The following is a 13869-nucleotide window of genomic DNA, read 5'->3' as shown; positions in this document are numbered from 1 at the left end:
CTTTGGAGATGCTAATGGCTAGTGGACTCGGTCAGCTGCCGCTCTGCTGGACTCGGGCTGGACAGAAAGGCCGTCATCTCCGGTACCGTTGGCCCCGTTCGGCCTTTGTGTGAAATACTGAGGAACTGTCAGATGGGAGCTTCAGCATAGGGGAAGAGCATCTGGACTACAGTGCTTTAGAAACGCTACCATAGTAACAGAAGGCGCAGGCAAAACAAAGATGTTCCGCAGAGTGTAAAGATAGCTGAGGTTATTCACAGGCTGGTGAATCTCCCAAAATGTCTGCCAAAATGTCTGAGCTACCCTCTAGTTTGAGCAAATGTAACAATTTTCTATTTTTTACAGGGCGACAGCAAATTGCGAGTGAGTCATTTTCACTGGCTGTGTTCTCATGCAATACAAATGACTACCTAGGCCAAAGTCCAATTCACAGTGAAGTTAGTACATACATTTTTTTAGCGAGGGTTAAAGGTTAGGGTTTACAATGACACATCCTGCTGCATCCAACATTGCTCAAGCATTCAGCTTATTGTCACCTTCACTGCTTACAATATGGGGACTCACAACGATGGGCATTAACACTTCAGTGAATTCTGAAACCATTCAGAAGAACAAACGTGTTGTTTTGACATTAATTTCAATCATTTGATGTGTATCCAGAAAATGGAAATCAAAATGATTAATTGCCAAGTTTGGCTCCTCTGAATGGTTCAGGCGCTCAGTATTCAGCTTCAACACCTTCATCCCTTGAAAACGATTCAGATACTCATGAAAGTTATGAACTCTTCTCCTTTTTTTGTTTCAAAGCTCCGGGTTTGAGCAACACACAAGCACACACAAAAAGGGTGTTACCCGCCCAGCTGTGTGGTGCTGTACTCTGCTTCTTCTTTTTTAGAGAGGAAAAAAAAGTCAAGGAAAGAAGTTATGAAATCTTCTTTTGTCTCAAACCCCCCCGAAGTCACAACAGCAATATGCCATTTAATGCTGCATGCGAACACACACACACACACACACACACACACACAAGGTGGTGTAACTCACTCAGCTAAGCAGTGTGTGTGTTGCCTGTGTGATGTTTCCATCGCTGCTTCAGAGAAATGACAAGAAAACAAAAACAAAAAAGCAAAAAAAAAGGAAAGCAAAAGAAAACAACCAATTGCTGCCATCATGTGCTATTCTCTCCCCCATCAGCTGCTGGAGTCTGAGGACTCCCAAAAGCGGGAGGGTAAGAGTGCGCAGGAGCCTTGGGGGAATTCGCTGGCAGACGACTGCAAGGTAGCTCCATCTGTGGTGGTGGTGGTGGTGGTGGTGGTGGTGGTGCTTGCGGGTGGCGCTCCCCGCTCCGCTACTGCCCCAACAGAGCGCCTCTAACCACCAACCGTAGCAGTAGTCCCACACTACCGCCAGTATCAGTGTTGAGTGTCCCAGTGCTGTGCCGTGCGCTTGGTTCTCATCTTAAGTTCCGTTAAGGTTAACCAGAGACTCCTGCTAGCGCTGAGACGGGAGCTGTATGCAACCATTTTGGGGGGGTTACTGGAGAATTGGGTCCCATAGGAACATCTGATTCGGCTCTGAAATAACAACATCAACAAAGTCAGGAATGATCAAGTCAAATTGAACAAAATTACAAAAGAGTTCTGTTTTTGAAGTGGTTGCATATAGCTTGTTGATCGAAATTTTTGCACATTCTGTTCATTGCATGGTGCTTCATTCGTACACCATTTTAGTTTGTACTCACGTTTGACATTATTTGCGCACTAATATCATCAACACCAACTAGTTGTGGTTGAGTAGACCGACTGGATTGACTGGATATTGGTTCATTTAACAGGTGTGTTTGTATTGCACTGTCACATTTCCTCTGAGATTACGTCAGAGAGGTGGTGGTTTGTGATTGATTTCCTCTTCTGTGTGTCTCGGTGTGTGATTTGTCTTTGTCTATTTGTGTGGATAGTCTGCGCACTTTTGAAGTAGCTTCGTCCTGTCTGTAGTGTTTCAAGTCTTTCTGTGTTGCTTCTCAGTGTGTTATGTGTTGAAATGGTCTCCATTTTGCAAAGCCAAAGCCATAGCCAACCAAAGCCCAATTTTTAATATATCTATAAATGATATCCCATATTCAATTACAGCTAATGAAAGGTTCATTATTAGGGCTTGTATTGTAAAGAACCTCGATATCAGTGAATAATATGGGCATTGGCTGCCTGTCTCTGTCACACTCTGCTTGTGTGTGTTCTGTGACGCTTCTTTGCATTGATGTGTGTGTCCCAAAGCCTGACTTGCCTGGATTCTAAAGCCAGGATTTTGGCATTAAAGCTGGACTGAATCCCAGGCTGCCTCTGTGTTAGTCTGGTCCATGTAGTGTGTGTGTGTGTGTGTGTGTGTGTGTTTGTGTTTATGTGTGTGTGCTCGGCTGTAACCTTTCACCTCTGCCCCCACTGATGACACCTTTTACTCTGTGGGTCGTTGCCGCAGGATGAGCTGTCCGACTTGACCCCGATGTCCACAACGGCCTCGGAGCTCGGGGACGGTCCAGACAGGAACAGCAAGAACATGGAGGTGCAGGCTGCCCCGGGGACCAAGTCTGTGTCGGTCGGTGAGTCCCAACAGACAACTGTTTACAGAGAGGAATCCCTGGCCAGACTGCCAGGGTTGCCAGGCTGCAGGCGATTCCGGAAGGGTTCCATTGCACAGTCTCACACCAGATTGGCCTGGAACCATTCCAAAGTCGGATGCTTTTCTGTTTTGAGTTCCAGATGATGACTTCTGTTTATAGTTGATTCAGATGGTTTCAATCCATAATAGGGTAACGATGGTAGCTCTGACTCTTAACCCTATGAGCCCGACGGACGCAAAGTGCGTCAAAAAACGCACACATTTTCTTTGTTACATTGCTCCGCTATTATTAGTCACAGCGAGATGAAACTTATATTGCAGGAAAGAGAAGAGCCGGGGCTTTCCAACGATACTAGACACTTGTCTGTACGATCAAGTATGAAAATAAAATAAAATGATGAAGTTAAATCAAAGTATATCATATTTACAGTCTATATTGCTCTGCGTTCACCGGCGCATCCAGAACTCTCGCTTAAATTACTCGCGGACCACGCATCGCACAGACATGACACGCATATCAAATGAAAGAGGAGAAGAAGAGCTTTGCATTGATACCAAATACATCGATCATTTCGTATGATAAAATCAGACGAAGTTACAAACAATTAATAATGTCATATAGCTTTGGCTACCTTTACTCTCGTTTGATTTCCTCGTGAAATCGCGATCAAAAAGATTTGGCACGCATGTCAGATGAAAGAGGAGAGCTAGAGCTATCCACAGATACCAAATACAACCTTCTAGGCCATAAAACAGACGAAGTGACAGCAAAATAATAACTTCATTTAGCTCCACTTACCTCGTGTTTTTGTGTGGATAGCCCATGTTCATAATCCAATGTTATCATGTGTTTCTCTATGACAAGTCACGTTCATAACACGGTTTTGAGATCCTAGCACACTCCTGTATGGTATCCAATTCAAGACTCATATTGCATCCAAATTTGTTTGACAAATAAGCACTTTTTGCCTTTACTTTGTTCATTGCAATGCAGTAAAACAAATATTATAGAGAATCATCATCTGTGCACGTCATGTGTGCTACCGCAAACAAGTCATGTCAGATCAGCTAGTGTCACAAATATGGAGTGCAAAAAGTGCCAAAAAGTCATTTTTTCATCACTAAATAAAAATTGCCATTTATTTCTGGAAGGCACACACCACATATTTCTGTAAATTGCTCAGCCCCAAAGTATACCTCCACCATGGTTCTTATATTGCCGTGTTCAGGACAGTCGGGCCTACATAACCATGTAAGTTTTGTCGAGATGTGAGCTTGCTGTGGTGAGATACACATCAAAATGTAAGAATTTGTATAGTACGCTTTTCAACTTTTTATTATTTAAAAATCTAAATCAAATCAATGCAAGTATTTATACATGATATTGCGGCAGATCTGGATAGCCTAGACTGTGCTGAAAAAAACAATATGTAGTATGTGTTAATGGCACTTACAATGACCAGGATAAATGCTTCTAACTAGAGGTAGTGAAAATGCCCTTAAAACAGCTTAGGGCTCATAGGGTTAATGCCAGTCTGTCTAGGCACTTTACAAAGCATTGTACAATTGCTGTGGTTTGGTCAGAATTGGAGAGTAGATTTTTTTTTTTTTTTTTTTTTTGCAGGAGTGTTAAGTAACATTGTCTTTTTGCTTTGCTTGTGTGCAGGTTTGGCTGATAACGAGGACAAATCCGATGTGCAGGCCATCATCGAGTCCACGCCAGAGCTGGACATGGACCTCAGTGGTTACAAGGGAGCCAGGTAGCACACTTGCTCAGTGGTTACAAGGGAGCCAGGTAGCACACTTCACCTCAGTGGTTACAAGGGAACCAGGTAGCACACTTCAGCTCAGTGTTTACAGGGGAGACAGGTAGCACACTTCACCTCAGTGGTTACAAGGGAGCCAGGTTGAGTTGCTCAGTGGTTACAAGGGAGCCAGGTAGCACACTTCACCTCAGTGGTTACAAGGGAGCCAGGTAGCACACTTCAGCTCAGTGGTTACAAGGGAGCCAGGTAGCACACTTCACCTCAGTGGTTAGAAGGGAGCCAGGTAGCACACTTCACCTCAGTGGTTACAAGGGAACCAGGTAGCACACTTCACCTCAGTGTTTACAGGAGAGACAGGTAGCACACTTCACCTCAGTGGTTACAAGGGAGCCAGGTTGAGTTGCTCAGTGGTTACAAGGGAGCCAGGTAGCACACTTCACCTCAGTGGTTACAAGGGAGCCAGGTAGCACACTTCAGCTCAGTGGTTACAGGGGAGCCAGGTAGCACACTTCACCTCAGTGGTTAAAAGGGAGCCAGGTAGCACACTTCACCTCAGTGGTTACAAGGGAACCAGGTAGCACACTTCACCTCAGTGGTTGGTTAGAAGGGAGCCAGGTAGCACACTTCACCTCAGTGGTTACAAGGGAACCAGGTAGCACCCTTCACCTCAGTGGTTGGTTAGAAGGGAGCCAGGTAGCACACTTCACCTCAGTGGTTGGTTAGAAGGGAGCCAGGTAGCACACTTCACCTCAGTGGTTACAAGGGAACCAGGTAGCACACTTCACCTCAGTGGTTGGTTAGAAGGGAGCCAGGTAGCACACTTCACCTCAGTGGTTACAAGGGAACCAGGTAGCACACTTCACCTCAGTGGTTGGTTAGAAGGGAGCCAGGTAGCACACTTCACCTCAGTGGTTACAAGGGAACCAGGTAGCACACTTCACCTCAGTGGTTACAAGGGAGGAAGCCAGGTAGCAGACTTAAGCTCTGCCCCTCTATCTGTACTGAGTAGTGACTGACACACAGTGATTATGCTGATTATGCAAAAGATAGGGAGGAGGCCAAAATCCTGTCTGCTTTCAATCTAATAAGGAGGTTTTGCATATTATTATCTTTTCACAGTGTCTCTATGTGTGGTTGTGTAATGATTTCCTTTTTAGAGTAAGACAAAAAAAAAAAAGTCCAAGTTCTTCAGGATCATGTGAGGCTCATATTTAAGTATTAATGTGAATGTGAAGATTTGCTTCTCTCTCTACAGCACACCAACTAAAGGCATTGAGAACATGGCGTTTGACCGCAACACAGAGTCCCTGTTTGAAGAGCTCAACTCGGCGGGCAGCGGCCTGATTGGAGACGTGGACGAGGGAGCCGACCTGTTAGGTGAACACACCTCCTCAAACTTCTCAGGGACCCAACCACACACACACACACAAACACACACACACACACACACTGGCTAGTGTCCCTCAGGACGATGTCTGGCAGACCGTGTCAGGTCTTTGAAGTATTGAGTTTTGTGGAATTGAATTTCAATTTGAAGAATCTGACATAGGGAATGTGAAGGATTGGATTTTGTGTTAATTTATGTCTTAGAATTGCTAGATGCAGTTGTAACAACTCATGTAGCTGTCATTATTTGAACAAATTACTCATTCCAGAAACCCGGGAGCAAGCACTGTCAGCAGAAATCTTTTCTTGTGCTTATGTCTGGTCACGAGAGAGTGGTATCAAAAAGTATAATGTGTGTACAAAACACACCATGTACATGTACAATTTTTTCCATGGTTTACTAATATTAAGACAATATTATTGCTTTGTCACCAATCAAAAGAGCACACGCTGTTGTCTTTCAGAGATTACACTACTGAATGGAGATCTTCAGGGTGAGAAAATAAAACAATTAGGCATTTGACATGTCAAGTTAGCCCCCAAATATAGCCTTTTTTTGCCAAATGTTGTACGAACATAACAGTCCTGCGAACATAATCCCTCCAATCCATCCCTCTTGGGACAGTTTGTGTAACCCCTCCGCCACAATGAGTCTGTCACTTCCACATCAATCAAAAAAGACATGACAGGAGCAGTAGACAGTGGAAATGCAAGCACAATATTGAGTACAGAACGCTCAGATAACATACTCAGTCCAGTCCGATCCAGTTGTAGAGCATTAGCAAACCCAGGTGGCCCCCCCTTAGGCAATGTGTGTGTGGGTGTGTGTGTGTGTGTGTGAGTGTGTATGTGTGCGTGTGTGTGTGTGTGTGTGTGTGTGTGTGTGTGTGTGTGTGTGTGTGTGTGTGTGTGTGTGTGTGTGTGTGTGTGTGTGTGTGTGTGTGTGTTTGTGTGTGTGTGCGTGGGAGTGCGTGTGTGTGTGTGTGTGTCTGTGTGTGTGTGTGTACATGTGCGCTAACGTGGCTGTCTCTTTTCCTGCTGTCTTTTCCTCTGCCTCTTGATCCTTCTCCTTCCCAGGGGAGTACTCTGGTGTGTATGAGTTCTCACTCTTCCCTCCCTCTCTCTCTCTCTCTTCCCTCTCTGTGTTTGCCCTCCTAGCATGTCTGTCTACATCATTAATCAGTCGCTCTCTTCTTGAGCCAGTGATGGCATGGAACTTAATGCCATTACGTATCAGTAATAGAGTACCAATATCTCAGCTGAAAGTGGTTAAGAATGGTTCCTAGATGAGTGCATAGCCACAGTTGGTTAGCCACAGTAGGTTTTTGTTGTCGTTTTTTTTTTTTTTTTTTTTTTGCATGTTTTTGATAGATGCATGTCTCTATACTATGTGCCCTGACAACCACTGTATTCCAGACTATTTCCGTTTGCTATGATCTTTTGGTGCATGACATTCCCGTCATCTCACGGTTTTAATTTTCTCATTCATGTCTTAACCTCCATGCTTCTTGTCGTCCTCACCTAATCTTGGATTGCATGGGTTTTTCAGTCCAAAATATACTGGGTAAGACTCTCTGTCCTCTCTCTCTCACCCATACTGTGGAGTCTGTTCTCGTAGACTGAGTGCGTGTTTGGAGTCAGTCTTTGTGTCTGTCTTGGACTTGGTGTCTTCAGATGTAAAGGTTTGCAGTGCATAATACTTCATCAGATTGAAATCCTGAACGGCAGGGTGATGAGGGTAACTGAGTGAGTGGAGCTTTACAACTAACACTGGATATGTTGCTGTCTGCAGGTATGGGAAGGGAAGTAGAAAACCTTATCATGGAAAACACACAACTGCTGGAGACAAAGTAAGAATCTGACATTTTCTGTTTGTAATGTTATACTATGTCATCATGTCATGTATCTGATATTGTGATAGGACATATGGGACCATGTCATTTGATAATAGACATTCAATATGCCTTGAATCAGAGCTTTGTACAATATAGCATCACTATCAGCCAATCAATCAGTCACTTATCCAACCAATTCATATAACACCTTGCGTGCAGAGTTCTAAAACACCAACACACACCAATACAGCATTTAAGAAAAAAGAACAAGACATCAGACAATAGAATGACAGATAAAGCAAGGCAGAGTCAAAGGGATAAGCCAACGTTTATAACAGTAGTGTAGTGGTTAAGGAGCTGGGCTAGCATGCAGTAGCCAGTAAAGTTGTGGGTTCGATTCACCATTGTGCCCTTGAGCAAGGCACTTAACCCTTTAAGTTCCTCTGGGAAAACTGGCCCTTGTAGTAGTTGACATGTAAATTGCTTTATATAAAAGCTTTAGCTAAAAAACACTAAACATGTAAATGAAACAAATAAAGAAAGAAATATAGAATAGATAGATAAACAATCATAAAAAAATAATATTAGAGAAACTGTCACCGACACAATTCTAGACCAATACTCAATACCCTAAAACCTTTTCGTGCCATAAATGTGATGATTCTTTACTGTGAAGGGAGAGCTTATCACATGACCACAGGTGACTCTGACGAGTATTTTGACCACAAAGGCCTTGTGTCATGTGTCATGTGTAAAACTGTAAAACTGATAGAAAATCGTAAAATAAAAAGTGTATTAAAGTTAGTTAAATGGATAAACATTCATTTGAGTTACACTGATAAAATACATGAAGTAAGAAATAAGCTGAAATAGAATATAGAATACTAAAAGAGAAAACTAGAAAAACAAATAATACGAAAATTAAGCTGTACAAACACAAGTCGTCAAAGAAAGTAAAAGATTAATGAGAGGTTTGGCAAAAAAGGTTTCTTTTGTATTTATTATTCAAGAGGCTGTTAAAAAAAGCGGGACCAAATGCAGCTTTTTGTCCTCACTTTTGGGCAATTAAAGGGAGAATTAACTGATCTGAATGATCTACTGTAGAGGCAGTATGTCAGGCAGGTATGTAAGAGCTAAACCACGGAGTGATTTGAAAACCAATCGGAATAACACTAATAACACTAACAGGCAGGCAATGAAGGGAATGAATCTACTCTCATTGGCTAGTGTAACTTAACTGACTAACTTATCTTACTAACCATTTAAGAGAAACAGACTGTCAAACACTCACTGGTCATCTGTTGCGTGTGTTTTGGACCTAACAACATCTTTGTCTGTGACTGCAGAAATGCCCTGAACGTGGTGAAGAACGACCTGATTGTGCGCTTGGATGAGCTGACCTGTGAGAAGGAGGTGCTCCAGGGGGAGCTGGAGGCCGTGCTGGAGGCCAAGAGCAAACTGGAGGAGAAGAACAAGGAGATCGAGGATGAGCTCAAGAAGTGAGTCCCCCCCCCCCCCTCCCCGCCTCACAGCGCCCTCTGTTGTTCAGGAGGACTGCAGTGACTCTGAATGTCTCTGAAACTGCTGAAGCTTTTTTTTTTTTTTTTTTTTAAACAAAACACAAATGATGTTAGATATTTTCTTTGATATTTGTTTGTTTGTGTGTGTCCAGGATGCGGGTGGAGACTGAGGAGGCCAAGAAGAAAACTACAGATGAGGATGAGGTGAGACTGCTCCTCAGGCAGCCGCATGTTTATCGTCACATCTCACATCTGTATTCAGCAGAGCGGAGCAAATGCTGAAGACTTAAAGGCTTAAAAGCTTAGCATCCTTATCAGCACTCCAGGACTGAGTTTTAGTATAGAACTAGCATCTTTGCTCCAGTACTGAGTTTTAGTATAGGACTAGAATCTTTATTAGCACTCTAGTACTTACTTATAAGACTAGCATCCTTGCTCCAGTACTGAGTTTTAGTACAGGACTAGCATCCTTATTAGCACTCTAGTACTTACTTATAAGACTAGCATCCTTGCTCCAGTACTGAGTTTTAGTATAGGACTAGCATCCTTATTAGCACTCCAGTTCTGAGTGTGAGTTTTAGTACAGGACTAGCATCCTTATTAGCACTCCAGTACTGAGTTTTAGTATAGGACTAATACTAGGACTAACGTACATAGTATGATGAAGACAGTAACTAATCAGAATCAGAAATGGATTTATTATTCCCCAGCTTAGCGTCCACTCCAGTACGCTACTTTGATGTGCATTGATTTGAATGCTACTCATATATTAAAGTCATATACTGTATTTAAGTTAATCGATCCCGTGTTAGAATGTTCCAGAATCTCATGTGGTGTATGTGTGTGTGTGTGTGTGTGTGTGTGTGTGTGTGTGTGTGTGTGTGTGCTCCAGGAGTGGGACGTGCAGAGTGACGTGCCGACGGCGCAGAGGAAGCGCTTCACGCGGGTGGAGATGGCGCGGGTGCTGATGGAGAGGAACCAGTACAAGGAGCGGCTCATGGAGCTGCAGGAGGCCGTCAGGTGGACCGAGATGATCCGGTAGGGCTCACACACACACACATGCTCTCTCTCACACACACACACTCCCTCTCTCTCTCTCACACACAGATATGCACACACACACACACACACGTGCTCTCAGACCGACAAACAAACACACATGCGCGCGCACACACACACGCGCATACACACACACACACACACACACACACTCTATTTTCACAATGCCACCTCAGGCTGTGTAGGAGTGCATGTTAGGTGAGATATATGGGAGTGATGGGATCGACAAACACACACACACACACACACACACACACACAGGTGAGATATATGGGAGTGATGGGAGCAGTGAGATATTGCTTTGTCCTCAGCGTCTCCTTATTCCCTGTGCCCTTAATAGCGCTCCTGCTCCTGTTTTTAGGGCCCCAGAGAATAATCCCATGTTTGAAATCTGACCTGACCTGAGGCTCTGGCCAACAACACAGATGGCTTCATTTGTGATTAAACTGCACTGTGTCTCTGCTTGCCTCCGGTTTCCTGCTTTGGCATCAGGCTAAGAGTCTATATTTGTTTTCGTTTAATTCTCTCTTTCTCTCTTCAGGGCTTCACGGGGTAACCCAGACACCAGCGAGAAGAAAAAATCCAGTATCTGGCAGTTGTAAGTTCTTCTTCTCCAAGTTTTCTACACCACTTCGCATTTTTACTGTCGCTTTGGTTAGAAAGCGTCAGCCAAATGTAATGTAATGTAATGTACTGCACTTCATTTGTTGTAGTGTTTGTACTTCTCTCTACACCACTATGTCAGACATCAGGCAAATGTTTTTTTATTTTTTATTTTTCTTCTCTTTTTTTGAATCACTCTGTTTTCAGCAGCATGTAGGTGAAGTTGTCAAAGCAGCCCCCTCTGACCCCTTAGCCCCTCTATCCACATGAAGCACCGATTTGAGAAGCTTTATTTGAGCAGAGAAGGAAGCGATCCCTTCATGAAAAGCTGCGCCTCAAAAGTCCATGAATTATACGAACTGTAGTGAAAGGCTTGTTTACGTTTAGAATTAGGATGTGAACAGAATTCCTCAGGGTTCCCTGTTGGGCTGGTGCTTCATGGAGATGAACCCTCTTCAGCTCTTCCTGTTCCTCTGTGTTGCACTCTAGACCCACTCAGGCTCCCTCACTGTGCTGAGTTAAAAGGTTGGAACCTTCAGATAGCCTTGTTTAGCTCCTCACATTCTAGAATGACCTAGAAAGTTCTGCATTGAGGAAGCACTTGTAAGAACACATAGGCCTACTAATAATAATTCAGTAATCATTTGTGCTGTAGAACGTATATCGTTTTAGATAAATGGATAGATGCTCTATTTATCCTGAGGGAAATTCAGGCATATTTATATAGAAATCAGGCTGAACTGTAGGCTGATTGTGTGGTCGTGGATAAACCTTTTGAAAGGGTGTGGCTGGAATGTGTGCAGTGCTTTCACAAAGCCAGCAGAGGGAGCTACATCTGCTTGCAGCGTTACCCCCAATGTGGCATGTTTCCTTTCCCAGCATGCTTTGTGATTGTGTCCAATGGCCTCAGTGAAGTCTGCTGGTGACCCTTGACCTGCAGTTCTTATCCCGCCTGTCTGTTTTCCCCCCACTCTCTCCATCTCTCCTTCTCTTTCTCCACATCTCTATCTCTCTTTCCATCCTTACCCCATCTCTGCATCCCTCTCTCTTCCTCCTTCTCTCTTTCTCTGTCCCTCTGTCATCCTCTTTCCTTTTTTCTCTCGCTTTCTCTCTCTTCCTCTCTCTTTCTCTCTCTCTCTGTCCCTGTCTTCCTCTCTCCCTCCCTCTCTCCCCCTCTCTATCTCTCTATTCATCTCCCTCTCCCTCTATATCCCTCTCCCTCTCTCTCTCTCTCTCTCTCCCTCTCCCTACCTCTCTCTCTCCCTCTCTCCCTCTCTCAGCTTCAGCCGGCTCTTCAGCTCGTCGGGCTCCAGTAGCGGCGGCACGGCGCTGAGGAAGACTCCGGAGCTGGGCTCCAACGTCAAGTACAACGCCCCAGGCTCCATGATGAAGAAGAGCAGCACCTTCTCCCAGTTCCCCACCGAGAAGTCCAAAGCCTTCGACTTCCTCAGCGAAGGGTGAGTGGCAGAGGCTAGAGGAGCAAGACAGAGAGAGTCACAGACACACACACACACACACACACACCGGAATGATCCCACACACACAGAATTTATTTGTCATATTTAAACAAGAGGTTATTCACAGTTTTCCATCAATTGGTTATGGTTGGAGTATTATCAGTCAGTTTTGAGATAATGAAATTGTAAAGCAAACTAGAAATGCAATTCCAAGGAATTACCAGTGCATGAAAATGCAAAAAAAAAAAATATAGATAGATAATGTAGATATGGTTACTAAGGTGTAGCTAGGGTAAACATGGTGGTTGCATAGTTTAAAGAGAGTTGATAGTGTTAAGGTAGACATTTTAAAGCTTAAAAATTCCTGTTCTAACTTAACTAATGATTTCTAACAGCTATTCTAAAATGTTAACTATGCTAACAATGATAACCAGGTTGATTGGTTTACTTGGCTAATGATTTCTAGCAGTAATGCTAAAAATGCTAACAATGCTAACTATATTAACAATGCTAACCACGTTGATTAGCTAACTTAGCTAATCATTTTTAACAGTTATGTTAAAAATGCTAACTATGCTAACTATGCTAACCAGATTGATTAGCTAACTTAGCTAATCATTTTTTAGCAGTTATGCTAAAAATGCTAACAATGCTAACTAGCTAACTTGCTACTGAGGACTTTTGTTATGAAACATTTGTTGATAGGGTATCCATGGCTGCCACTATCAGGAATAAAGCAGTTACTGTAGTAAAATCATGTTGGTTGCTATGGAAAAGTTCATAAATGCTTAATTTTAATGGTTGCTATGTTGGTTGCTAGGTACATGGAGGTCTCATGTAGTTGACTGGAGGCATAGTTGATGATAAATGACAGTTGGAATGGTTGAACAGTTCAATAGTTGAGTAGTTTCAATGATTAAATGATTTAATAGTGTACTATTGCAGTGAGGACTTTTTATTTTGAAACAGTTTTGGACAGAGGAAACAGTTAACAGGATATGTAGTCTTCACAGAGAGATTGTATGCTTAAAGCCTGAGAGAAAGAGAGCTGCTGCAGGTGGGGCTGGCCACCTGGCATAAGATTCTAATTGCTTAACGACCCGATTGTGATGTCATAGAGGCCAATGTTAAGTCTATGGGGAAATTTTAATAGTTTTTAATTTATAGTTTAAAAAGTATAAAAGTTACAAAGTTGAAACATATAAAGCACACATGTCCTAAATAAGACCTACGCAACAACGTTTGAATGAAGTTTCTACGTTAAACGGTTGAAGCTGCATTAAACACGTTAGAAGAAGAATAATAAGAACTAGAAATGCAATTCCAAGGAATTACCAGTGCATGAAAATGCAAAAAAAAAATGTATAGATAGATAATGTAGATATGGTTACTAAGGTGTAGCTAGGGTAAACATAGTGGTTGCATAGATTAAAGAGAGTTGATAGTGTTAAGGTAGACATTTTAAAGCTTAAACATTCCTGTTCTAACTTAACTAATGATTTCTAACAGGTATTCTAAAATGTTAACTATGCTAACAATGATAACCAGGTTGATTGATTTACTTGGCTAATGATTTCTAACAGTTATTGTAAAAATGATAGCTATGTTAACAATACTAACCAGGTTGATA

General features: G+C 42.9%; 1 protein-coding gene across 1 annotated transcript in view; it reads left to right on the top strand.

Moving 5' to 3' along the window:
- spag9a (sperm associated antigen 9a) overlaps positions 1–13869 on the top strand; it is a 35440-nt gene that overhangs the window by 10259 nt on the left and 11312 nt on the right. The window contains exons 6-16 of the mRNA XM_062533208.1: positions 1192–1275; positions 2473–2593; positions 4280–4373; positions 5635–5756; positions 6843–6854; positions 7558–7615; positions 8947–9099; positions 9273–9324; positions 10013–10158; positions 10721–10777; positions 12063–12239. Coding sequence (XP_062389192.1) covers positions 1192–1275; positions 2473–2593; positions 4280–4373; positions 5635–5756; positions 6843–6854; positions 7558–7615; positions 8947–9099; positions 9273–9324; positions 10013–10158; positions 10721–10777; positions 12063–12239 — 1076 coding nt within the window. The remainder of the gene's footprint in view (positions 1–1191; positions 1276–2472; positions 2594–4279; positions 4374–5634; positions 5757–6842; positions 6855–7557; positions 7616–8946; positions 9100–9272; positions 9325–10012; positions 10159–10720; positions 10778–12062; positions 12240–13869) is intronic.

Source organism: Sardina pilchardus, chromosome 3 (assembly GCF_963854185.1).
Source record: "Sardina pilchardus chromosome 3, fSarPil1.1, whole genome shotgun sequence".
NCBI lineage: Eukaryota > Metazoa > Chordata > Actinopteri > Clupeiformes > Clupeidae > Sardina > Sardina pilchardus.
The sequence above is the reverse complement of the archived record's forward strand: the minus strand, read 5'-3'. Positions and strand labels throughout refer to the sequence as shown.